This window comes from Tursiops truncatus, chromosome 2, assembly GCF_011762595.2.
Source record: "Tursiops truncatus isolate mTurTru1 chromosome 2, mTurTru1.mat.Y, whole genome shotgun sequence".
Taxonomy (NCBI): domain Eukaryota; kingdom Metazoa; phylum Chordata; class Mammalia; order Artiodactyla; family Delphinidae; genus Tursiops; species Tursiops truncatus.
In genome coordinates, this window is record NC_047035.1 from 116240987 (window position 1) to 116267003 (window position 26017).

A 26017-nucleotide genomic window follows, 5' to 3' on the forward strand; every position below is an offset into this window, starting at 1 on the left:
TTCAGTAGTTGTGGCTCACGGGCTCTAGAGCGCAGGCTCAGTAGTTGTGGCGCATGGGCTTAGTTGCTCCGCGTCATGTGGGATCTTCCCGGACCAGGGCTCGAACCTATGTTCCCTGAACTGGCAGGCGGATTCTTAACCATTTCGCCACCAGGGAAGTCCCCAAAGCCCAATGTTTTCTGAAGCCTGGGGAGGCAGACCGGATGGACACGGGGCTTGAGGTGGGGTCTGGGTGGGGACAGAGCTGCTGCAGGGCCGCTAGGAGGTTGCCAGTCTCACGGAGGTCAGTCCTTGGGTCCCCCCCTTGCCCGCAGCTGTGGCTGTACTGTGCGGTGTGGGAAGTCCTGGCTGAGGGTGAAGATGCACAGGGACTTGTCTGGGACTGGCCCCCTGGTCCAGCCCGAGGAACTGACCCTGGACCATGGGCCTGCACCCCCAGCCCCTCAGACCCCCTCAAGGAGACACTCACCTCCGCTGTGGGGCTGCACGAGTGTGGCAGGCAAGAGAGAAAGGTGAGGGCCTGGGCATTAGAAGCCAAAAAATCACATCCTGGCCAGAGGCTGGACCGGACTCCCATGATGATCTGTGGGGCAAAAGGATAGGGTCTTCAACTAGCCCAGGGTCCCAGGGCTCTGGTCAGGGCTCTCCCCTTATGGGCTCAGTAACTTGGGCTGACCCTCCCAGCGCTGACCTGGGGCTTTCTCTCAGGCAGGGAGGAGGTCAGACAGATGAGGCCTGGGCTCCCCTGCTTGCCTCCACCTCCTTACGAAGCCTTCCTCTCTCCACCTGTGAGGTGTGTGGGGCTGGGACGAGCAGGCGCTCACCTGTGGACCGTTGACTCCTCTGCACCAGGTGGGCCTGGAGAGCCTGGTCTACATACAGTGCTCCAGCACATTCCACTAGCCACCGACCACCTTTTAATTCTTTGTTACTGGGGACCGTCCTACACCTTGTAGGATGTTTAGCAGTATCCCTGGCTTCTGCCCTCTGCCCTCTGGACGTCAGCAACACTCCCTAGTTGTGACAACTAAGAGTATCTCCAGACATTGCCAAATATCCCCCCGGAATACAAAATCACCCCCAGTTGAGAACCCCTGGCCTTAACACCTCTAGGACAATGTTGGGTCACAGTGAGAGTGCGTTACTGATTCTGACTTTAACAGGAATACGTCTAGTATTAAAATATACACTAGTGGGACTTCCCTGGTGGTCCAGTGGCTAAGACTTCCTAATGCAGGGGGCCCTGGTTCGGTCCCCGGTCAGGGAACTAGATCCCATATGCTGCAACTGAAGATCCCGCACGTGGCAAGGAAGATCCCATTGTGCCGCAACTAAGACCTTGCGCAGCTAAATAAATAAAATATTTAAAAACATATACACTAGTATCTGTATACTCCTGTCCAGGACTAGTACACAAGTATACTCTATCAAAGTTTAATTTGAAAAAATGAAAAACGTGACTTTCATACAAGTGAAGGAATGCATGTCAAATATTTTATTCAATTAATGAGGGAATAGTAAGATGGTAAAGCTAACTCAAAGAACATTCTGAGAAGTATTTCTAGTGCACTGGCAAAGGCACTTTGAAGTGTGTGCTAAGTTAGAGACAAAACCTGCTAATTTCCCATGGGGCAATAAAACTCTAATCTTTGGGGTTAACTTTTCTATTGGACAGAAATCTGTGAGTTAACATAATTTCTCAGGTACATTTTCCTACATGAGTGGTTTTCAAAGTGTAGTCCCCAAACTGGAAATCTCAGCACACCTGGAACTTGTTGGAAATGCAGATTTTCAAGTCCCACCCAAGACCTATTTAATTAAAAACTCTGGGGGTGGGGCCCAACACTGTTTTAACAAGCCCAGCAGATGATCCTGATACGCTGTAAAGTCCGAGAACCACTGCCCTAAATAGGCAAATCATCTTTATTTGTGAAACAAATCTGTGAGCCAATGCTCCAGTATGACATTAAAAGGACAGGCCACCCACCTTTTTGCCTTATTTCCAAATTTAAATAATATGTCTTTTTGATGTTTGCGGTTTTGTTTTTCAAATACTCTATCAACTTAAGGCAGTTTTCATCTATTACTATTTTTTTTTTTAATAAAAAAAATGGTTTCCCAAATGTATCAGTTCTTTTCTTTAACCTACTGAGATGATGAAATACAAATGGAACTATTCTTATACTCTTAAAATTTTTTATTGATATGGTGTACTGTAACACACTCTTGACTTCAACATGATGATGCTTATGATTTTTAGAAAGCTCTTTATAAGCGAGATCAATTTTAGCAGGAATTAGCGTTCCATCTCTTTCTATTTAGGGAGCAGTTTAATTGCCATAGGCTCCATCTGTACTTTGAAAGCCTGCAACAATAAAACAAGCAGGGCCTAGTGTATGGGTGAGGGGCATGGAATTGAAGACAGATCTCAAACTGTTCAATTTCTTCTTTGGTTATTAGTCTATTCTCTAGTGTATTTTTGTTGTTGCTATTTTGGGTTTTTTTGTTTTTTCCTCTTCAAGTGAACATGGGAAACTTAGTTTTCCTAGACAAGCCATTAGCTCAAACTCACAAGTAAGCAGACTAATGCAATTTAAAGCAACCTATTTTTCTCCCATTAAGTTGGGAAAAATTAAGACAAACATCTGATGTTGGTGAAGCTGCAAAACAGTTCTCCTGAGGGTGTCAACTGTTCCAGGCCTTTTTGCTAGGCACCTTAAGGGATTCATCAAAATGAAATAAAATACCTAGGCACTTGAAGGAGATATCTGGGGTACTGGTAATGTTTCCTTATTTGGGTGCTGGTTACATGGGGTGTATGGTTTATGAAAATTCATTAAGGGGCTTCCTTGGTGGTGCAGTGGTTAAGAATCCACCTGCCAATGCAGGGGACACGGGTTCCATCCCTGGTCCGGGAAGATCCCACATGCTGCGGAGTAGCTCTGCACGTGCGCCACACTACTGAGCCTGCGCTCTAGAGCCCGCAAGCCACAACTACTGAGCCCACGAGGCACAACTACTGAAGCCCGCGTGCCTAGAGCCTGTGCTCTGGAGCAAGAGAAGCCATCGCAATGAGAAGCCCGCGCACCACAACAAAGAGTAGACCCTACTCGCCGCAACTAGAGAAAGCCCGCGCACAGCAATGGAAGACGCAACGCAGCCAATAAATAAATTAATTTAAAAAAGAAAATTCATTAAGCTCTGTGTTTACACTACGTACAATTTCCTGTATGTGCATTCTATTCCAATAAATTTTTAAAATACGTCTTTTGCCACAGCCCACAGCTGTATGTAATGGCATTGCCTACTGACGCAAAACACGGAGACGACCTGAATACCCCGGCAGAACGGAAGGCTCCCGCTCCCTTAAGGAGAACAAATTAAACGGTTTCTACTACCTCTTCCTACTGCTTTGGTTCTGTTCTCAGTTAACCTGGGGGTTGGCGCTGGCCCTTTCCAGGGAAAGGTTCTGGGGACTGAGAAAGGGACCCGGTATTCCGCCCCAACAGCTCGGAGCTGGCCGACTTGCTCCCGCCCCGATCCGAGGAGGCCTCCACCCCCGCGCCCCAGCGTCACGTGACCGCCACATCACCTGACCCGGCGCGACCGGAAAGTGGAAGTCTTGGGCGCGGGCTTCCTGGCGCGATGGTGAGGGATGAGGGGTGATGCGAGGCAGTGGGTGCTGGGGGCGGGCAGAGTAAGAGACCCCAAATCTCACCGCCGTGGCTGCGGGAAGGGTGGGGCGCCGGGTGCGAGGAGATGGGATGTCTGCCGGGTGCAGTCGTGAGGGCCGAGGCTCTGGTAGAAAAAAGCCTCCCTTCACCCTCCTCCCTGCAGGATGGGTAGGGCAGGGCGGGCCGGCAGGCTAGGAGTGCCTTGACGGAAAGGAAGGGCCCGCGCACCCCCGGGACACGAGCTGGGGCTTGTCCCTCCAGGCCTTCCTCTGCCCCAAGAGGCCCTCCCAAAGGTGCCCACTTCCCAGCGCTCCTGTGGGACCTGGAGAAAAACTTGCTTACAGTTAAGCTCAGTCTTCTGCACTGTTAGGAAGGCCCTTCGCTCTTCCCAGAGCCAGAAAGGAGTAGATTTGGGGTTGGGATTTCCCAACTCATACATCCATTCATTCCTTCAACAGGTTGTGAGTGCCTGCTGTATACCATGCACTGTGCCAGGCACTGAGACTTTGGCTGCAGGAGGGAAGGGCCAAGCTGGAAGTTTGAATGGGCAGTCATAGTTAAGACTTGAGGGGAAGGGACCAAACTCACCTTGTGCATAGTGTCAGGGAGGCGACCCAAGGATGACATCATATGAGGGCCTGGGAGCAGGGAAGAAAGCTAGCTGGGTGCAGTGCAGTTTGCGTATCAGGGGTTAGGAGGCATGGAGCGGGGCTGGTGGAGGCTGTATCTTCAGACAGGGAACAGCATTCAAAGGCTTCAGGTGAGAGGGAGCATGGCTCCCTAGGAATGAATGCATTTCATCACCTGGAAGAGTAGAAACTGCAGGCTAGTGAAAGATGAAGCTCGACAGGTAAGCATAGACCAAAGCTTGCTGGGTCTTGAGAGCCACATAGAGGAGGTTGGACTTTAAGAAGAGGGTGCTGGGAAGCTAGGAAGAGCCTTTCAGCTGACTTGTGGAGGGAGCAAGAGAGGAACAGAGAGCCCAGCCAGGGGCAGCAGGCCCCCCAGGAGATGGTAGTGACTTGAGATATGGTGGAGAGAGTAGAGATAGAAGTGGGGGAAATCAGCAGGGCTCAGGGACTAAATGCATGAGGGAAAAAGGAGAGGGAGGGGTCTGGGCGTGGTTCCCAGGTGGTGGTGCTCACTGGGGTGGGGGCAGGTTTCAGCTGGAAGAGAACCAGTTACTTTGATAAGCGCTGAGTGAGGCATCTGAGCTGCCAGGTGCAGCTGGCTAGGAGACAGTCTAGATTTAAGTGTCTGGAGCTCAGAAGAGAATCTACAATGGCAGTTATAAATTTGGGAGTCATCAGCACAAAGATGATCATTGAACCCTGAAATGTGTAACCTGTCTCAGCCAGAATATTAGTTGGGAAGAGAGGACCTAGGACAGAACTTAGAGAAAAGCCAGCGTTTTAAGAAATTGCACAAGGAACACGTGCTTATGGTAAAAAAGTAAATAATACAGAGATGATGGTAGAAGACTTCTGTGGGTAGAAGTCAGGGACCCATGAAGTTAGGAGAAATATTACCTCTCAATTTTGGCTGACCTCAAACTGAAATTTAGTATTTTCTTCAATTATGAGTGTTGGCAACCCACTATGATTCGCAGCACCTCTGACTGTCACTAATAGAAATCAGATATTTTCATATCACATTACAGCTGTTGGCATTGTTTACATATTGTTTATGCTCATTTCTAAATTACTGTCATTATTTGACTTGAAACATATGTCACATCACCAATTTGTTTTGAATACTTTGATAACTTTTTTTTTTTTTTTTGCCACTCGACGCGGCTTGCAGGATCTACGTTCCCTGACCAGGGGTTGAACCCAGGGCCATGGCAGTGAAAGCCCAGAATCCTAACCACTAGGCAACCAGGGAACTCCCTATTTTGATAACTTTTAATCAGTTCCTTTTACTATGGAGTTTTTCCTATGTATTTAAAAAAATATTTATTTGGCTGAGTCGGGTCCTCGTTGCGGCATGTGGGATCTTTCGTTGCAGAGCTTCTCGCAGTGCGCGGGCTTCTCTCTAGTCGTGGCGTGCGGGTTTTCTCTTCTCTAGTTGTTGTGTGGCCTCCAGAGCGCGTGGGCTCTGTAGTTTGTGACACAGGGCTCTTTAGTTACGGCACGTGGGCTTAGTTGCCCCGCGGCATGTGGGATCTTAGTTCCCTGACCAGGGATCGAACCCACATCCCCTGCATTGGAAGGCAGATTCTTTACCACTGGACCACCAGGGAAGACCCTCCTGTGTATTTTGTACATCTAAAAACATCATTTTGGGAAAAGCCTATAGACTTCACCAGATGCCTGATGAGTCGATGCCACAAAATGGGTAAAAACTCCTGAAATAGAAGAAGTACAAGGCTGTCCTTAACACTCCCACCACCTCACCAGCAGTCCTAGTCCCCTGCCCCAGAATAATGACAGTAGGCAGTCTGCAGGGATCACCATTTGGGGCTGGGGAAAGGAGGGTGAGCCAGAAAATGAGACAGAGGCTAGGCCATAGGGAGAAATCCAGAAGAGTATGTGGCTTCAGGAAGAAGGATGTGTTTGTGTCAGATGCTGCTGAGGAGTTAAGGAAGAGGAAGACTAGATTTAGTGAAGAAAGTCATTTGTGACCATGGCTAGAGAACTTCATTGGAGGCCCATGTAGAAGCCCCAGGGCAGTGGAGTCAGGTGTGATCAGGGGGATGACAGGTGAAAAGGATTGGAGGTTGAAGGGTCATGGAGCAGGTCTGAAGTGATTGATAAGGTGAACGATGGGGCCAAGTAGAGGACATGGGATTATGGGGCTGCACTGAGGGCCCAGCAGAATCAGGAGAACGTGGACTGACCGTGTACCCAGTTTGCGGGTTTTGTTCCCATCATCTGTAAGCAGCCCAGACAGAGGCGTGGGAAGATGAACATGTATATTGCTGTGCGTTAGAGCTTTGCCACAGAAACAGGACAAAGGACAGTTGATCGGGGGGTGGACGATATTGTCAAGATGTGGTTAACCAGGTGGGTTTGCATCCTGACAGAGGAGATGGGCCTTGAATAAGTAATAAAACGTGATATATTCTGTGATAAATGCCATGGAGATCAAGAAGGAAAGATAAACAGCTAAAGCATGATGGTGAAGAGCTGTTTTATTTTTTTTTAACAGCTTCCTTGAGATAATATCGACATAAAACAAACCATGTGTGTGCAAATATATGGTTCAATAAGTTTCGATGCATATATGCTCATGAAAACATTACCATGATCAAGATAATGAATACATCCACTGACCCCAAAAATTTCCTTGTGTGAGGGGCTATTTAAGAAAGCAAAGTCAGAGAAAGTCCATCAGAAGAGGTGTCATTTGAGCAGAGACCTGAGTGAAGTGAGAGAGCAAGCCACGTTTAATCTGCAACAGGAGCAGCAGGGAGGCCAGTATGGCTGGAGCTGGGGAGGGAAAGGAGGAGAAGGTGAGATGGTCACGTGCACCCTGAGGCCAGGTACTTTGTTGTGTTCCATGCTGCACCCCCAGCGCCTAGAGTGGGCTCTCCCACGGAGAAGGTGCCCAGTCATGTCTGCTGGGACAGCCATGAGAACAAGGTTTGGTGGCAGTGTGAGTCAGGCAGAGGGTTCTCCAAACAGCCTGGTACTGGGGGAGAAGACGTGGGCCGGAGGGCACGCATCTTGGACAGGCAGCAGGAACCCTGAGGAGCAGTGGCGTGGGAGACACCTGGCCATACGTCAGCCGGCCCTCCAGCCTGACCACCTACCTTACTCCCTTGCAGAGGTTCCGGTTCTGTGGTGACCTGGACTGTCCTGACTGGGTCCTGGCAGAGATCAGCACGCTGGCCAAAATCGTTGAGTGCATGGGGTCTTGGGGGTGGGGGCTCTGAGGGTGGAGGGTGGGGAGGTCACTCTTGGGCTGGGGCCTCAGCGCTCTCGGGCTGTCCGAACATGCTGTGTGACTGGTCAGGTATGTGGCCAGCCTTCTCTGAGCCAGCCCACCAGCATGGAGGGGTGAGGTGGGTCAGTCTGGCTGATGTAAGGCCTTCCCCTCCAGTCCTCCGTGAAGCTGAGGCTGCTGTGTAGCCAGGTGCTGAAGGACCTTCTGGGACAGGGGATTGACGTGAGTGCAGGGCCCCGCACCCCACTGTCCCATGACCCTGTGACCCCCACTGCCCTGAAAGTGCACCAGACCCAGGGAGACGGGTGATCAGCTCCCACCCTCCCTAGATACCTCGTGTCCTTACCACAGGATCCAGGCCAGGGGCTGGGGGCTAGTGAGCGGGGGTCCGGCACCCCTTGAGGGCCTCCTTTCTCCACAGTATGAGAAGATCCTGAAGCTCACCGCTGATGCCAGGTTTGGTGAGTACCCCACTGGGTCCGCAGACCTTTGGGCAAACCCGGGTATTCAGCCTGGGGCCCGGCACAGAGGCCCCTCCTCCCAACAGCCCACTCTGACCCACCTGCCTCAGCAGAGGAGCATGAGGGAAGAAAGACATTGCCAGCCCTAGGGTCCTCTGCCCACTCCCAGTGGGGCAGTAGCGGTGCTCATGGCTCAAGGAGGCCTGGAGGCTCTGAGCTGAAGATAGTGGGGTGTCAAGGAGGTGGCTGGGGCCACAGTGACACCCCCCATTCCACCCACGGCTCCCCCCAGAGTCGGGTGATGTGAAGGCCACAGTGGCAGTGCTGAGTTTCATCCTCTCCAGTGCGGCCAAGCATAGCGTGGATGGCGAGTCCTTGTCCAGTGAACTGCAGCAGCTGGGGCTGCCCAAAGGTACAGGGATGAGGGCAGGCAGGTGGGTAACCTGTGGGCCAAGGGGTGCCAGGCAAAGGTCAGGCTGTGTGACCCTGAGATGCACCTTGCCCTCTCTGGGCCAGGAGCCTGAGACCTGCCCTTTGAGTGGCCTAAGCCCCAGCACCCACCTGCTAGCTCAGGGGACCTCCCTTCGGCCCCCAGAGCATGCAGCCAGCCTGTGTCGCTGTTATGAGGAGAAGCAAAGCTCCCTGCAGGAGCACCTGCGGGCCTGCAGCTTGCGAGGTGAGTGTGGGGTGCCCGGGTGGGGGCTGGGCTCCATTCTAGAAGGTGCATGTGGCTTGGGAGGTGTTTGTCCTCAGAAAGGAGACTTAACCACATCACATGTCGAGCAGTCACAGAGCTGGGATTCCTGACACCAGCCCCGGTTTCTTTCCTCTGAGATCTGCTATGGGTAATCTGAGCTCCTGGATCAGAGGGATGAGAGCTTCTCAAAGGCCACATAGCCCTGAAGGGTTCAGGGCTGAACCAGGGTATGGGCTAGGGCTGCCTGGCTCCCCTGTCTGTGACCCTGAGCCCCTTTCGGTCTTGCAGTGAACAGGCTGACAGGCGTGGGCTGGCGGGTGGACTACACCCTGAGTTCTAGCCTGCTGCGGTCCGTGGAAGAGCCCATGGTGCACCTGCGGCTGGAGGTGGCAGCTGCCTCGGGTGCCCCGGCCCAGCCTGTTACCATGTCCCTCTCAGCAGACAAGTTCCAGGTCCTCCTGGCAGGTGAGGCTCAGCTGTATACCTGGAGGGTAAGGGGCCCTCCCAGATCCTGCCTAATTGCCGCCTGCCTACCTACCTCTTGCCCCTGCAGAACTGAAGCAGGCCCAGACCCTGATGAGCTCCCTGGGCTGAGAAGAAGAGCTCACGGGGCCCATGTGGAGCTGCCCTCCGAACTTCTCTTCAGGGGCTGCCCAGCTCCAGGACCCTAGGGGCCTGGCCTCCTGCATGTCTGGCTTCCTAGGTTACCACCTGAGAATTCAGCCTAGGGATCCTGAACACTCTTGCAGCATTGTCTTCCCTCCCCCATGAAAGGCACATGTCAGTGGTTTTCATGAGAAGGAAGAATAAACAGAGGTGTAAAGAAGTGTGTGCATGGATTTCTTTTGGGTTCAGATCAGAGGTTTTCAGGAGAGAGACCAAGTGACATACTGACCTCCCTGACCTATTGCACGTTTTCTTTTTTCTTTGCTCAGCTGCTGATTGAGGCAGGTCAGGGTTGAGGCAGAACGAGAGCCAAAATGAAACAGCTTGTCTGTAGACAGGAAAATCAGGTTCCCAGTCCTATGATGCTCTTGACTCTGCCCTCTCTGTGCTGGCCCTGTCCTTAGGCTGGCAGCAAGTGGTTGGCCCCAACACCAGATACCCCAGGTAGAGAAAGGAGAGAGCCCTTGCCTCTCTGTCATCTTCTTTAGGAAGAGAGAAGGCCCATGCCGGAACCACTCACTGGCAAGTGGAATGGGATAATGGGCTGAATGTTTGTTTGTGATGCACCCATTCCCCACCCCCTGCCAAATTCATATGTCTAAGCCCCCACTCCCAGTGAGATGGTTTTAGGAGGTGGGGCTTTGGGGAATAATTAAGTTCAGATGAAGTCATGAGAGTGGGACCCTTGTGATGATTAGCACTCTTATAAGAAAAGGAAGACAGACTCTCTATACCGTGGAAAGGCCATATGAGAACATAGGGAGAAGACAGCTGTCTAACAAGGCAGGAGAGAGCCCTCACCAAGAACTGATTCTGACTCGAACTTGGACGTCCCAGCCTCTAGAACTACGAGAAATAAATGTCTGGTTTTTTGGATTTTTTTTTAAAAAAATAAATTTATTTATTTATTTTTTGGCTGTGTTGGGTCTTCACTGCTGTGTGCAGGCTTTCTCTAGTTGTGGAGAGCGGAGGCTACTCTTTGTTGCGGTGCACAGGTTTCTCATTACAGTGGCTTCTCTTGTTTCGGAGCACAGGCTCCAGGGCACGCAGGCTCAGTAGTTGTGGCTCACGAGCTCTAGAGTGCAGGCTCAGTAGTTGTAGCACACGGGCTTTGCTGCTCTGCGGCATGTGGAATCTTCCTGGACCAGGGCTCAAACCCATGTCCCGTGCATTGGCAGGCGGATTCTTAACCACTGCGCCACCAGGGAAGTCCCTAAATGTCTGTTTTTTAAGCCACCCAGTCCATGGTGTTTTGTTATAGCAGCCTGAACAGACTAAGACAAATGGCCTCCCAGGACTGGCTTAGGCCAGCTAGGGTCCCTTGTAGAACAGACTGATTCCAGGTGTGGGGCAGGGAGAATACAAGGTAAGCCTAGAACATCTCGGGATCCAAGGAAGCTATCAAAGAATAATAAGTAATGTCAACAGGAGCCAGCTCATCCCACTGGCTAAAGATGGGACAATTTAAGCATCAAAGATATAAGGACTCACTCCCCTCCTGGCTTCTGCTTCTGGAGAAATGGAGCAGATGGGCTTTTCTCTGTTCCTTCCACTAAGTTCAGCTAAAAACCTTAGACATTATATATAAAACAAACATAAGACTATGAAAGGTGACGAGAAGAAGGCAGACTGGCTAGACCTCAAGACCTGAAGAACAACACAGCAGAGAATTCCTTAGATTTTCTTTTTGCTTCATGTATCCCAAGCTGGGAGCTGGAGAAGCCATCCACCTAGAAACAACACACAGACAAAGGAAGGCCCAACAAAAGCCTACTCTCTCTAGGCAAAGGACCGGGAAAAGGACAGTCCAGCAGGACAGAAAAAGTTACAGACAGTAACGGCTGTACTCCAGCCACACCCTGCAGAACTGCAGCCCTTCTTCGACCCCTGACTGCAAAGGCTGAGTGGAAGCCTAGACTCCCACCCCATCCAGCAATAAGGAGGTGGCATACCCCTTTCCCCACTGGTACTGTGTCAGAGGAGCCCTACTAAAAGAGAAGATTTAAATAAGATGCAGTCTCATAATACCCAAAATGTCTAGGATTCAATTTAAAAAATCGTTGTACCAAGAACCAAGAAAATCTCAACGTGAATGAAAAAAGACAACAAATGCCAACACCAATATGACTCAGCTGTTAGAATTCTATGCTAAGGATTTTAAAACAGCTATCATAAAAATGCCTCAAGTCTCAGCAGAGAAACAGAAGATATAAAGAACCAGATAAAAATTTTAGAACTGAAAACTACAATAACCCAAGTAAAAATCTCAGTGGGTAGACTTAACAACAGAAGAAAGAATCAGTGGATTTGAAGCTAAATCAATAGAATTTACCCAGCCTGAATAACAGAGAGAAAATAGTTTGGAAAACAAACAACAACAACAAAACAATAAAACAGAGTTTCAGGGACCTGTAGGACTATAACAAAAAATCTAGTATTTGTGTTGTCAGAGTCCCAGAAGGTGAGGAGAAAGAAGGTAGGACAGAAAAAGTATTCTAAGAAATAATGGCTAAAATTTTCCAAAATATGGCAAAAGACACAAACCTACAGAGCCAAGAAACTGAATGAACTCCACACAGGTTGAACCCAAAGAAATCTATGTCAAGGTACGTCATAATCAAACTTCTGAGAACTAAAGAAAAAAAATTTTGAAAGCAGCAAGAGAGTGATGACACCTTACATATAGGGGGGAAACAATTCGAATGACTGAATATCTCATCAGAAACCACAAAGGCCAGAAACAAAAAGCGCAACACGTTTCGGGCCCTGAAAGAAAAGAAGTGTCAACCCAGAATTTTATATTCAGCGAAAATCACCTCAAGAGTAAAGGGGGAGTAAAAGAATGAAATTAGAACATTTTTCTCACACCATATACAAAAATAAACTCAAAATGGATTAAAGACCTAAATGTAAGACTGGATACCATAAAACTCGAAGAAAATGTAGGCAGAACACTCTGACATAAATTGTAGCAATATTTTTTTGGATCTGTCTCCTAAGGCAAAGGAAACAAAAGCAAAATTAAACAAATTGCACCTAATTAAACATAAAGCTTTGGCACAGCAAAGGAAACCACTGACAAAATGAAAAGACAATCTACAGAATGGGAGAAAATATTTGCAAATGATATGACCGATAAGGGGTTAATATTCAAAATATATAAATAGCTCATACAATTCAATATCAAAAAAAAACAAGCAACCCAATTAAAAACTGGGCAGAAGACCTGAAAAGATATTTTTCCAAAGAAGACATAGAGATGGCCAACAGGCATATGAAAAGATGCCCAGCATCACCAATTATTAGAGAAATGCAAATCACAACCACAATGAGATATCACCTCACACCTGTCAGAATGACTATCATCAAAAAGACCACAAATAACAAATGTTGGTAAGGATGTGGAGAAAGGGGAACCCTTGTACATTGTTGGTCTGAATGTAAATTGGTGTAGCCACTGTGAAAGCAGTATGGAGGTTCCTCAAAAAACTAGCAATAGAACTACAATGTAATCCAGCATTCCTACTTCTGGGTATTTATCTGAAGAAGACAAAGACACTAATTCAAAAACATACATGCACCCCAATGTTCATAGTGTGTGTGTGTGTGTGTGTGTGTGTGTGTGTGTGTGTGTGTGTGTATGTGTGTATATATATATATATATATATATATATGATATCACTCAGCCATAAGAAATAATTAAATTTTGCTATTTACAAAAACATGGATGGACCTGGAGGGTATTATGCTTAGTGAAATAAGTTAGAGAAAGACAAATAGTGTATGATATCACTTATATGTGAAATCTAATGAATGAAATGAATGAATATAACAAAACAAATAGACTCACAGATATAGAGAATAAACTAGTGGTTACCAGTGGGGAGACAGAAGGGGGAGGGGCAAGATAGGAATAGAGGATTAAGAGGTACAAACTACTATGTGTAAAATAAATAAGCTTCAAGGACATATGTACAGCACAGGATATATAGTCAATGTTTGATAATAACTTTAAATGGAGTATAATTATAAAAATATTGGATCACTATGTTGTACACCTGAAACTAATATAGTATTGTAAATCAACTATACTTCAATTTGAAAAGTGACAAAATTGTAAGGCATTTTAAAAAAGAGTAAAGGGGGAAATCAAGACATTCACAGATGAAGGATAACTAATATAATTTGTCACCAGCAGACCTAATCTAAAAATAAAAAGGCTAAAAGGAAACCATAAACAAAACAAAAAGACAACCCACAGTATGGGAGAAAATATTTGCAAACGATGTGACTGACAAGCGATTAATCTCCAAAACATATAAACAACTCATGCAGTTCAATATCAAAAAAACAAACAGGGCTTCCCTGGTGGCACAGTGGTTGGGAGTCTGCCTGCCAATGCAGGGGACACGGGTTCAAGCCCTGGTCCGGGAAGATCCCACATGCCGCGGAGCAACTGGGCCTGTGCGCCACAACTACTGAGCCTGTGCTCTAGAGCCTGCGAGCCACAACTACTGAAGCCTGCGCACCTGGAGCCCATGCTCCGCAACAAGAAAATCCACTGCAACGAGGAGCCGGCGCACCGCAGTGAAGAGTAGCCCCTACTCGATGCAACTAGAGAAAGCTGGTGCGCAGCAACAAAGACCCAACGCAGCCAAAAAAATAAAATAATAAAGTAAATAAATATATTAAAAAAATTGTTAAAAAAAAACAAACAACCCGATGAAAAAATGGGCAGAAGATCTAAATAGACATTTTTCCAAAGAAGACACACAGATGGCCAAAAAGCACATGAAAAGCGATGCTCAACGTCGCTATTAGAGAAATGCAAATCAAAAGTACAGTGAGGTATCACTCCACACCAGTTAGAATGGCCATCATCAAAAAGTCTACAAACAATAAATGATGGAGAGGGTGTGGAGAAAAGGGAACCTTCCTACACTGTTGGTGGGAATGTAAATCGGTACAGCCACTATGGAGAACAGTGTGGAAGTTCCTTAAAAAATTAAAAACAGAGCTATCATATGATCCAGCAATCCCATTCCTGGGCACATATCCAGAGAAAACCATGATTCAAAAAGATACATGCACCTCAGTGTTCACTGCGGCACTATTTACAATAGCCACGTCATGGAAACAACCTAAATGTCCATCAACGGATAAAGAAGGTGCAGTACCTATATACAGTGGAATATTACTCACCCATAAAAAAAGAATGAAATAATGCCATTTGTAGCAACATGGATCAACCTAGAGATTATCATACTAAGTGAAGTAAGTCAGACAAAGAAAGACAAGTGTCATATGATATTACTTATATGTGGAATCTAAAATATGATACAAATGAACTTATTTACAAAACAGAAACAGAGTCACAGATGTGGAAAACAAACTTATGGTTACCAAAGGGGAAAGGTGGGGGGGGGAGGGATAAACTGGGAGGTCAGGATTAACATATACACACTACTATTTATAAAATAGATAATCAACAAGGACCTACTGTATAGCACAGGGAAGTCTACTCAATACTCTGTAATAACCTATATGGGAAAGGAATCTGAAAAAGAATAGATATATGTATATGTATAGCTGAATCACTCTGCTGTACACCTGACGCTAACACAACATTGTAAATCAACTATCCTCCAATATAAAATAAAATTTTTTTTTAAAAAAAGGCTAAAGGAGGATCTCCAAACAGAAAGGAAATGATAGAAGAAGAAATCTTGAAACATCAGGAAGGAAGAACAATGGAAAGACTAAAAACGTGGATGCAGTAGACTTTCCTTCTCTTGAGTATTTTGAAATATGTTCGACAGTTGAAGCAAAACAAAATACTGTTAGATGTGGTTCTCAATGTATGTAGAACAGATATTTAAGGTTATTATAAACACGGGAGGGCAAAGGGAAGTAAGGTTTCTCTATACTCAAATTGATAAAATGTCGACACCAGTGAACTGTGACAAGTACGTACACGTGTATAGTGTAACACCTACAGCAACCACTTCAAAGGGTATGCAATATAACACACTCAAAAACAATATAGGTAAGTCAAACTGGAATTCTAAAAGATGTTCAAGTAGCCCACAGGAGGGCAAGGAAAAGAAGACAAAACGAAAAACAGGGAATAAACAAAGCACAAATAAAGTGGCAGACAAAAAAGTCACAAAGAAATTTCCAAGTCTCATCAAATGTATAATATGAACTTGGTTTGCTAGGCAGCATTCCCTCTTCTGTGTTGTCACAGAATCCCGTAGAATCTCCTCTCATTGCTATTGTAGCATTGCATTAATTTTGTATTTACTACCCGCCTTTTACCAGCCTTTTTTAAAGATGGGAATTGTATATCCCTGTTTGTATAGCCCCAAAGACTAATATAGTACTCTTTCAGTAAGTGGGGTAAAAGATAAAGATTGCAACAAATTTAAAGATATTAAATGTGGAAAAAAATCTATGAGTCCATAAAAGATAATCCCCCCAAATCAATTCTAATTTGTCACCATTGGATATTATTGCACCGAATTCTTAGTCTAAAAATTGATAATTAAAGAGAAGGGTTTCAGAATTTATCCTGTCTTTTTAGTATTTCAGAATACCCAAATAACCCTAGTCAATGAAGTAAATCTCTTCTTTACAGAAGAATTCCAGCTAATGTAGAAGGAATGACAGAATCAGAAAATCACCATTTTGTAACTCCCAATTAAATATTTGATTGAGGCAAGGATCACCAGTGATGATAAAGCCATTAGGTGAAAGGTTGATGTGAAACTGGGTATTTGCGTGGTGCTAAAGAATCACCACATGTAAACAACCCAATGTCCCTCAGCTGGTGAGTGGATAAACATGCTGGTACATCTACACAGTGGAATACTACTCAGCAATAAAAAGGAATGAACTAGGGGCTTCCCTGGTGGCGCAGTGGTTGAGAGTCCTCCTGCCGATGCAGGGGACACGGGTTCGTGCCCCGGTCCGGGAAGATCCCACATGCCGCGGAGTGGCTGGGCCCGTGAGCCATGGCCGCTGGGCCTGCGCATCCGGAGCCTGTGCTCCGCAACGGGAGAGGCCACAACAGCGAGAGGCCCGCGTACCGCAAAAAAAAAAAAAAAAAAGGAATGAACTGATTGATAAGCATAACAACGTGGATGGTTCTCAAATGCATTATGCTATGAGGAAGAAAGCAGATGCACGAGGCTACGGGCTGAAGGTTCCATGTACAGGCATACCTCGGAGTTAACTGCAGGTTTGGTTCCAGAACACTGCAGTAAAGCAAGTATGGCAATAAGGTGAGTCACATGAACTTTTTGGTTTCCCAGTGCATAGAAAAGTTTTGTTTACACTATACTGTAGTCTATTAAGTGTGCAATAGCACTGTGTCTAAAAAAACAATGTACAAACCCTAATTAAAAAATACTTTATTGCTGGGGGTGTGGGCGAGGGATGGATTGGGAGTTTGGGATTGGCAGATGCAAACCATTATATATAGAATGGATAAACAACAAGGTTCTACTGTATAGCACAGGGAATTATATTCAATATCTTGTAATAAACCATAATGGAAAAGAATATGAAAAAGAATATATATATAAATGTATAACTGAATCACTTTGCTGTACAGCAGAAACTAATACAACATTGTAAATCAACTATACTTCAATAAAATAAATTTTAAAAATACTTTATTGCTTAAAAAATGCTAACCATCATCTGACAATGGAGGATTGCCACAAACCTTCAATTTGTAAAAAAAAGAAAGCAATATCTGTTAAGTGCAACAAAGTGGAGTGCAATAAATGAGATATGCCAGTGTATGATATTCGCAAAAAACTATAGGGGCGGAAAACAGATCAGTGGTTGCCAGAGAGTATGGTGTAAGAGTTGACTAAAAAGGTGCACGGGCAAATTTTAGGGGGGTGACAGAAATGTATTATCTCTTGATTGTGGTGATGATTATGAGTGTATGAATTTGTCAAAACTCACACTCTAGGGCTTCCCTGGTGGCACAGTGGTTGAGAGTCCGCCTGCCGATGCAGGGGACACGGGTTCGTGCCCCGGTCCGGGAAGATCCCACATGCCGCGGAGTGTCTGGACCCGTGAGCCATGGCCGCTGAGCCTGCGCGTCCGGAGCCTGTGCTCCGCAATGGGAGAGGCCACAACAGTGAGAGGCCCGCGTAACGCAAAAAAAAAAAAAAAAAAACCTCACACTCTAGGGACTTCCTTGGCGGTCCAGTGGTTAAGACTCCACGCTTCCAATGCAGGGGGCCACGGGTCCAATCCCGACTGGGGAACTAAGATCCTGCATGGTGTAAGGCGCCAGCAAAAAAAAAAAAAAAACCTACCAAAAACAAACAAAACAAGAAACTCACATTCTAAAAGAGATGAATTTTACTGTATGTACATTTTAACTTAATTTAAACAAACAAAAATAGACCAACAAAACAAAGAAATCACCCCATAGATTACTTAGTGGTCACAAGGTGTGAAACATACCTTTACAACACAGAAGTCTGGCTGTCAGGGCCTCACCAGTGATCAATTTCAGCCTCACTAAAGTGAGACAACCAGATGTTGGGCGCCTCCTAATGTGATGCAGTTTGGAGTACAGAGCAGCACCCAGGAGACATATGTATTTCCAAGCTTTAGATCTAATTTCTGGTGTGCAGGGAAAACTAGAGATAGAGGAACAAGTTAACGACACCCAAGGAAACATCAGACACATCCAGAATGTGATGGGGCATCTCAAAGGACAATTGGCTTGGAATCTTCAGAAAGGTCAGTATCATGAAGACCAAAAAAAAAAGGAGGTGAGGTGGGTAAGAGGTGGGGAGGGTGGTTCCATCTAGATTAAAGTGACTGAAGAGACACAGAATCCTTATTTGGTCTCTGCCTTGAACAAACTAGCTATCAAAGACATTTTGCGGACAATTAGGGAAATCTGAATGTGGGCTATGTATTAGGTAATATTAACAAGTTATTGTTGGGACTTCCCTGGTGGTGCAGTGGCTAAGACTCCGAGCTGGAGTCGATCCCTGGTCAGGGAACTAAATCCAGCATGCTACAACTAGGACCCGGTGCAGGCAAAATAAATAAATAATAAATAAATAAATATTTTTTTAAAAAAGTTGTTAACTTTACTAGCTCGATAAAGGCATTGTCTCATTTTAAATACTGTCAAAATAAATGAATAAATAGATTAAGGGGGGAGGAAGGAGTAGTAGTATGAATCCTGGCTGTGGGTCAGGGGCCAGTGCCTGCTACACTTAGGATGAAAGGCCAGCTCCTTACAGAGGCCTCCAGAGGTCGGACCAGACCAGAACAGCTCTTGCTTGTGTGTCTGTCCTCACCTCTCAGCACTACCCCCAGCCACCTTCTTTGAGTGGGCCAATCGCTCGCTTTCCAGCCTCCAAGCCTTTGCATTGGCAGTTCTTTCCGCCCGCCGTAGCGACTCGTTCCCTCTCTTTTCCGGATGGCTCCTTCTGAGGTTTCAGCCTAAATGTCATCGCAGAGAGACCCTCCTCCACAACGGAAGTAGGTTCCGCTCTCGGCTCCTGCCTTTGGCTGCTTGGCTACACTTCATCGCCCGTGGTGATGATGTTTACTTGTTATGTCTGACTAGCGTTGAAACTTAGAGCCACCACCGGGTCCCCAGAGCCTGCATTTATCGCGCACCTGTTCGCGCTCTGCGCACAGCTGCAGGCGCCTCTGCTTTGGGACGGTGCTTCTGTTTCCTGCTGGGAGTGCCGACCTGGTCCCGGACTAGCCGGGTGGCTTCTCACAGCCACAGAGACAGCTGCAACCCGGGACCTCAGACCTGAAGCCGGATCCCGCCGGCGCCGGGCAGCGGGAAGCCAGGTTCTTCCGCCACCCCGCAGCCAGGTGACTGCCCCAAAGCCTTTCCCACACCCCAAGCCCCCCAGCTCGGGGACCCCACCCGGAACAGTCTTTGCCACCTACCTGAGGAACTACACTTCCCATCAGGCGCTGGAGCAGCGACCGCAGCTCCCAGTGTGCTCCCAGGCGCCGCTTCGCCCCCGGCCTTAACCCCATAGTGCCTGCAGGCTGGCGGGAGCGGCGACGGGCGCAGATAGCCTGTGAGTGGGCTCGGGGTCGGGGTGGGTGTGCAGCAGAGCTGAGGAGAGGACGGGTTTGGGGGCCTTGGGGAGGAAGGGAGCCAGGGTTAACCGAGGACAGGCAGCGGGGGTGGAGGATGGGGGTGGGTGGGAGGCGAGCCATAGAGCGTCCGCCCCTCGCGAAATTAAGAACTTGGAAGTTCACCTTTTCCAGCAAAACGAACCCTTTCGGGTGCCAGGTCCGGGGCGGCGCTGAGGTTGCGGCGGGGGCGGGGGGGGGGGAGGGCAAAGGAGTCTGCCCTGGCTAAATGTCCCCCTCTGCCCAACACATACCTTCGCCGTCGATCTGGCGAAGGGGAAAGTGGCAAACTCTCCTCTCTACGCCAGCGAGGGTGAGGAAGGGGACTACGCCTCTCTCGGCCCGAGGCGCTGACCGCTGACCGGGGCGTTTCCTATTCCCCCCTGGACCATGGGCTAGAGCTTGGGGAGCCCTTCTGACTCCTCTATCTCCTCCGTCGAAGTCGTGTGTACCTGACTCCAGCGCTGATGTACCTGGAGACACCTGCATTCCCTCTTCCTTGTCCTCGCTATGGTCCTGACCAGTGGGTGGTGGCAGGCCTCCACACTGCCGGCTGAGCCTCTGAGCAACCGTTTTCCCAGCTCTTCTCTTCCAGGCTCATTCCCTCAGTCATTGTGACAACCGATGCGGGCCTGATTCCAAGCGGTGGGGTGAAGAGCAAGCAGAGCTTCCACTCTGGGGTGGGAGTGGAGGTAGAGGCAGAGAAGAGATGATAAAATAATTTCAGGTTCTGGGAGTGCCACGAAGGAAGGAAAACGTGTAGGGGGTCGGGGGGGTACGATGCTGCCTTGGGTAGGGTGGTCAGGGAGGTCCTCTCTCGGATGTTCCCAGACTGAGGGGGACAGCAGGGGCGAAGGCGTGGGGGAAAGAAGAGCAGTGTGCTTGAAGCAAGTGAGTCAGAGGGAGCGTGGGAGGAAATGAGATGACAGTGTGGGCCCGGGAAGGATCTGGACGTTATTCTAAAATCAGGAAGGGTTCATGGAAGCCCATGGAACGCGTTAATGAGCAAGGGAGCCACGTTTCCCTAGTCTGAGCTTTCTCAGCATTTTTGGCGGGGGGCGGGGGAAGGGTTGTGGAGCAGGGGCTGTGGCCAAGCCAGCTGACTTCCTGCCAATTATCAGTTGACCATGGCCCCCTCTGACCCTCTGAAAACTGGGAGTGATAATTGCTACCTCACTGGATGCACACCTGGCCCAACCTGCTGTCATCCTCCCCCACAGGGCCTGGCCACCCCTCCCACAGAATGCCTGAGGGCCCTGAGCTGCATCTGGCCAGTCACTTTGTGAACGAGGCATGCAGGGAGCTGGTGTTTGGCGGGTGTGTGGAGAAGTCACCTGTCAGCCGCAACCCTGAGGTGCCCTTTGAGAGCAGCGCCTACCACATCTCAGCTTTAGCCCGAGGCAAGGAGCTGCGCCTGACACTGAGCCCCCTGCCTGGGGCTCAGCCCCCACGAGGGCCACTGGCCCTTGTCTTCCGCTTTGGCATGACCGGCTCCTTCCAGCTGGTGCCCAGCGATGCACTGCCACCCCATGCCCATCTGCGCTTTTACACGGCTCCCCCTGGCCCCCGACTTGCCCTCTGCTTCGTGGACATCCGCCGCTTTGGCCACTGGGACCTTGGGGGCAAGTGGCAGCCAGGCCGCGGGCCGTGTGTCTTGCTGGAGTACGAGCAGTTCAGGTAGGGCCCGCACCAGGTGTGATGAATACAGCCCTGGGCTCCTGGCCATTAGTGCCTCGGTGGCCAAGAAGTGAGTTCCAGCCCCTTCACCTGTAGACCAAGACAGTGTGCTTTCCTGGGGACAGTTCCCTGAGCTAATGGACGTGGAAGCCCAAAACTGACGTGGGAGAGGGTGGGAGAAAGAGGTGGATGAGGACATGGCCAGTTAGTGTGAGAGCTGGGTCTCAGGTCATTATCCCACTCTGTCTTTTGGCACCCTCAAGAGGCTAAGAAGAAAGGTGGAGAGGCTCTAACAACCTAAGAAAGGAGGCTGAGCAGGAAGGAATTGCTTCAAGGGAGTGGGGAGAGGACTGCCTAATGTGGTTTCTGAATCAGACTGTGGTCTCCCACATTCTGCCTACCCACTGGTCTGTGTCCCGTGGTCTCTGTGCCCGTCTTCTGCCTGAGGGAGGGGTAACGGCCCCACCTGGGATGTGATCCAGGTCACATAAGATGGCACAGTGTCAGCCACTTCCCCTCCTCTAAAGATAAAACATGTATGAGTCTCTGCTTCGTGCCAGGCCAACTCTAAGTGTTGGGGGTTCAGCAGTGATCAAGAGGGATGTGGTCCCTGCTCCCACAGAGCTAGTTCAGGTAGGGCAGGGGGAAAAAGGGGACTAGATTAATTCAAATAGACACATGCCTGAAGAAAAATCCAAGAGGTAGAGAATGACTTTGAGCTGTGGAGGTGGGGGGAGGAGGAGGGTGCATTAGGAAAGGCCACCCCAGGTGACGTGTGAGCTGAGGCCTGCCTGATGAGAAGGAGCCAGCTGTGCATAGCTCTAAAGTAAAAGCAATCTGACAAGAATCACAAACACAAAGGCTTGGAGTGGACTTGGCAAATCCTTTCTTGGGGAAGGCACGCCTTCGGCTGCCCCTTGGGGTGGGTCAGGGAGTCTCTGGTGCCACAGAAGGCAGCAGACTGCTGGCCTTCCCAGGTATGCCCCCAAGTGCACCCCTAAGGAAGTGTCTGTGTTGTCTTGGATTTCTCCCACTTCACCTCCTCTGGGGAGTTATGCCACAAGTTAACCCTTTGCCAGCTGAAGCTTCTCTCACAAAATGAGCGTTTCGGCTTGTTTTGTCCTCCAGCTGCGGAGCCTGTGGGGATCCGCCCCCCTCAGGGATCTGAACACCCAGGCCAACCTTCCACTCTTACCTTTACCCCAAAACTCTGTCTTCTGGCCCCCTATTTCACTTGCTTCTCACGCCCATCACTGAGTCAGTCTTGCCATGATCCTTTTCCACAAAGAAACAAGATACATGTACCCTTCATGGTGGTGAAGAGAGACCCATGACCCTCGGAGGTGGGGTGGGAGCTGCTGGGGCGCTCACCAGCCAGGGCTTGCCCCCTCACTCCTGCTAAATAAACAGTGCCAGTACCAGCTTCCTGGAAGATCTTCAGCTTCTTGAAAAGACCTGACCCCGCCAATATCAAACCTTCATATCCAACCAACCAGAAGTCCTAGACAGGGAGTTCCAGACTGCGGTCACACCTGAGGTCCTGTGGTCACCTTGTTCCCAAAAATGTCTTGAGTCTGAGGCACTTTGGTGATATACACACCACATACCTAGACTCATGTGTTTTCTTGAACAGGCTGCTTTTGACTGGTATTTTTTTACCTTTTGTAACGCATTAAAATCCCACACTGTTGTTCCCATTTAACAGAAAACTGAGGTTCCCAATGCCAAAACACCACTGAGGGCGGGAAGAGGGGAACTGGGACTCCCCATTTCCTTCCCTTGCACCCAGGAATGGGTTCCCCCAGCTCCTCTCCCCTAACCCATTGGGAGGCAGGGAGGGGTGGGGTGGGCAGAATGGGTCTCATGTGCCCAGACTGTGTCCCTCCAGGGAGAATGTGTTACGAAACCTAGCAGACAAGGCCTTTGACCGGCCCATTTGTGAGGCCCTCTTGGACCAGAGGTTCTTCAATGGCATTGGCAACTATCTGCGGGCAGAGATCCTATACCGGTCAGCAGGCAGGCCCTGGGCACGAGGGCTGGGGTGGCTGGGTGTGCCCACATTCCCCACTGCTTAGCGTGGCGCCCTCTCTCCACCTCACTGCAGGCTGAGGATACCCCCCTTCGAGAAGGCCCGCACGGTTCTGGAGGCACTGCAGCAGCGCAGGCCGGTGAGGCTGCAGGGGGGGATGCACGCACCTATTAGTGCAGGCCGACAAGGGTCTGGGCTGGGTCAGGCGTCTCCAGCTTAACTCAAGCAGGTCCCTTCTCGGTTTCCAGCCTGTTTCCCCATCTCTACAATGTGTGTGCGTGGGGGAGGTGATGGGGGGCAGATGAACTGTCTGAGTCCTGCCAAGCTCAGAAGGGGTCTGTTCCTCAAGGGGTCAGCTGCCTTCTGAGTGGCCCTGCCTCATACTGACATCCAGGTCCTACCCCTGCCTCTTCTCCAGAGCCCGGAGCTGACCCTGAGCCAGAAGATCAGGGCCAAGCTGCAGAACCCAGACCTACTGGAGCTGTGCCACTCAGTGCCCAAGGAAGTGGTCCAGCTGGGTGAGGCCTGGGAGGCAAAGATGGCCAGCTAGGTCTGCTTTGGCATATCGTGTAACCTGGGACAGTTCCTGCCCCTCTCTGGGCCTGGTTCCCTGCCTGGGGAATGGAAGTTTGTCAACCTAGTCGTTCCTAAATGGACTAGGCCTCCTTCACTGATCTTCACGTGTCGGGTGTCTATGTCCCCTGAGCTGCCCCATGAGGCAGGCAGGGCAAGGATTCTTAACTCAACTCCAGGATGGGAAAGCCATGGCCCAGAGTGGGGAAGACACCAGCCTGAGGTCACACAGCTGGAGGAGGGAGAGCCTTGGCCCCCTGACTCAGTCCATCAGCTTGTAAAGCTGAGGTCTGAGCCAGGTCTAACTGGGCTCCCCCCGCTCCCAGCCTAAGTCAGCCCTCTGACCTCCGCCTGGCTCCTCTGTCCCACAGGGGGCAAAGGCTATGGGCCGGAGAGCACGGAGGAGGACTTTGCTGCCTTCCGAGCCTGGCTGCGGTGTTATGGCACGCCAGGCATGAGCTCCCTGCGGGACCGGCATGGCCGCACCATCTGGTTCCAGGTTTGGGCTCTAATGCTCACACAGGCAAATGGAGCCCTAAGGAAGCTGGTGGGATGGAAAGACCTGGGGTTGCACTGTTCCTGAGGATCTAAGCTTTCCCTGTGCTATGCCCCTCCCCTCCTCGGAGTCCCAGGGTCCCAGCTAGTGGAGCAGCCCAGGGCAGGGTTACCTTGCTGTTGGCTCTGACCTGGGGGGGAGGGGACGGTCAGAGAGGCTTCCTAGGGGAGGGGCTTCACTGATCTGGAAGGACAGGTGTGAGTTCTGCCTCTCCAAGGAAAACTACCCCTGCCAGATTGACTCCTGAATTCTCCTGATTCCATTTTAGGGGGATCCTGGACCCTTGGCGCCCAAAGGTAAGCTATGCCTAATGTAATGAGAGGGAAAAGGACTAGTTGCCTGCAAGGGCTACAGCACCCTTCTCCATCCCAGTCCCCACCCCAACCCTCGGAGGCACTCCAGAGTGGGAGCATGGGAGTCTAGAGAAAGGGGGCTGCGGCCACAAGACCCTCCAACCCCATCAGCAACAGTATCCTGCAGGGGGCAAGTCCCGCAAGAAGAAATCCAAGGGAGCACAGAGGGGTTCTGAGGACCAAGTGGAGGTATGTCTCCCTGCTCCTACCCCCTCCCTGTACCCTCTCCTGTCCTGGCTGTACCTCCCAGGCCAGGCTCTTGGGCAGCTCCTTCCCTTGACAATGGAGGGCAATGGTGGGTCCTAACCAACCTGTGACTTGCTGAGCTCTTCAGGGACCCGTGTCTTCTCCACCCAGAATCCTCCATCTCCAAACAAGGCCCCTTCAAGGACACGAAGGGCACGGAGAGGCCTTCCTGAGCAGACTGCGGCCCAGCAGCCCGAGGGGACCAGCCTCCAACGGGACCCAGAAGCCCCCTGCGTCCCTGAGAAAGGGAAGAGGAGGAGGCAACCAGCGACCTCAGGTGGGCCTTCCTCAGCATCTTCCTCTAGGGAGGGAAGGGGCACCACCAAAACGGGCTCTCCAGGAGAGGAAGGGATGGCAGTGCGGGTGGGAGGAACACGTCGACAAAGGTGGCAGGGAGGCTGTTGGGACAGAGTCCTCAGCCTGGGGTCCGAGCTGCCACCTCACCTGTCCTCCCCACAGGCCGCCGCAGACCCCAAAAGATCAAGGCTGACACCCCATCCTCGGAGCCTGAGGAGACCTCAGTCTCTTAGCAGGAGGGTCTCCTTGCTTGCATCCACCCCTTCCTGCTGCCCTGGATCTGGGCCTGTGCGGCTTCCTGGAAGTTGCAGGGGACTGGCTGCCCCTGGCCCTGTGGCCATTCCCTGTACAACTATGATGTTTTTAATTGTACCCATTGTCCCCATTTTTTAAGCCCACGTGAAAAAGGCTGTAATTTTTAGTAAACTGATAAACCTTGAACTTCTTGGGTTGGCTGCAGAAGGTCTGGGAAAGCCGAATGTGGAGGGCCTGGTGCCCAGCCCTGGGGACAGGAGGGCCACTGCCTCAGCATGGCAGACTGAGCCCCATCCCAGGCCTCAAGGCCCTGGCTCTCAGGACAGTCTGCCTCTGCAGGGACAGCCCTTCAAAGGTGGTGCAGAGACCCACCCCGTCCCCCGGGGCAGCCCAGGCTCTACAGCTCCTCCAGTCCAGGATTCCTCATGTGGCTGCTCCCCTAGCCTAGTCCAGACTAGTCAATGCTCCCCTCCTAGTGGGGACCAGCCAGAACCCACCC

The 26017-nt window shown here is 49.8% G+C and overlaps 3 protein-coding genes across 10 annotated transcripts in view; 2 read left to right on the top strand and 1 right to left on the bottom strand.

The window, feature by feature from the left end:
* The window catches only part of LOC109552561 (taste receptor cell protein 1-like), a 70123-nt gene extending 66398 nt beyond the window's left edge, over positions 1-3725 (bottom strand). Inside the window, exons 1-2 of the mRNA XM_073801267.1 lie at positions 3593-3725; positions 470-583 (exon numbers count right to left, since the gene is read on the bottom strand). Of these exons, the coding sequence (XP_073657368.1) occupies positions 470-577 (108 nt within the window). The 5' untranslated portion in view covers positions 578-583; positions 3593-3725. The remainder of the gene's footprint in view (positions 1-469; positions 584-3592) is intronic.
* Positions 3498-9546, top strand: COMMD4 (COMM domain containing 4). Of its 3 annotated transcripts, none has more exons than XM_019950066.3 (8): positions 3498-3648; positions 7444-7515; positions 7719-7784; positions 7984-8023; positions 8316-8435; positions 8619-8699; positions 9009-9185; positions 9274-9546. In XM_019950066.3, the coding sequence occupies exons 1-8, from the start codon at positions 3646-3648 to the stop codon at positions 9312-9314; spliced, it is 600 nt and encodes a 199-aa protein (XP_019805625.1). In that variant the 5' UTR covers positions 3498-3645; the 3' UTR covers positions 9315-9546. The 3 variants fall into 3 exon arrangements, with proteins under 3 accessions (XP_019805625.1, XP_019805618.1, XP_073657374.1); XM_019950059.3 differs by lacking the exon at positions 3498-3648 and adding an exon at positions 4391-4524; XM_073801273.1 differs by lacking the exons at positions 3498-3648; positions 8619-8699 and adding an exon at positions 4391-4524.
* Positions 9547-20712: 11166 nt separating this feature from the next.
* NEIL1 (nei like DNA glycosylase 1) lies at positions 20713-25704 on the top strand. 6 transcript variants are annotated; one of them, XM_004322170.4, is made up of 9 exons: positions 20713-21209; positions 23098-23217; positions 23314-23377; positions 23657-23756; positions 24183-24310; positions 24636-24663; positions 24848-24909; positions 25078-25243; positions 25426-25704. In XM_004322170.4, exons 1-9 carry the CDS (start codon positions 20713-20715, stop codon positions 25494-25496), a joined length of 1236 nt encoding a protein of 411 aa, XP_004322218.2. In that variant the 3' UTR covers positions 25497-25704. The 6 variants fall into 6 exon arrangements, with proteins under 6 accessions (XP_004322218.2, XP_019805595.1, XP_019805608.1 ...); XM_019950028.3 differs by having other exon boundaries at positions 20776-21209; positions 24740-24909; XM_019950036.3 differs by lacking the exon at positions 24183-24310 and having other exon boundaries at positions 24832-24909.
* Positions 25705-26017: the final 313 nt, after the last annotated feature.

Excerpts from the sequence above, each read along its gene's own strand:
- NEIL1 (XM_019950036.3), top strand. The coding sequence starts at position 20,713 with ATGCACACCTGGCCCAACCTGCTGTCATCCTCCCCCACAGGGCCTGGC. Across the intron at positions 23,757-24,635 it reads CAAGGAAGTGGTCCAGCTGG|GGGGATCCTGGACCCTTGGC; the intron begins GTGAGGCCTGGG and ends ATTCCATTTTAG. Across the intron at positions 24,664-24,831 it reads TGGACCCTTGGCGCCCAAAG|CAACAGTATCCTGCAGGGGG; the intron begins GTAAGCTATGCC and ends CAACCCCATCAG.
- COMMD4 (XM_019950059.3), top strand. The coding sequence starts at position 4,465 with ATGCATTTCATCACCTGGAAGAGTAGAAACTGCAGGCTAGTGAAAGAT. Across the intron at positions 8,700-9,008 it reads GCGGGCCTGCAGCTTGCGAG|TGAACAGGCTGACAGGCGTG; the intron begins GTGAGTGTGGGG and ends TCGGTCTTGCAG. Across the intron at positions 9,186-9,273 it reads GTTCCAGGTCCTCCTGGCAG|AACTGAAGCAGGCCCAGACC; the intron begins GTGAGGCTCAGC and ends TTGCCCCTGCAG.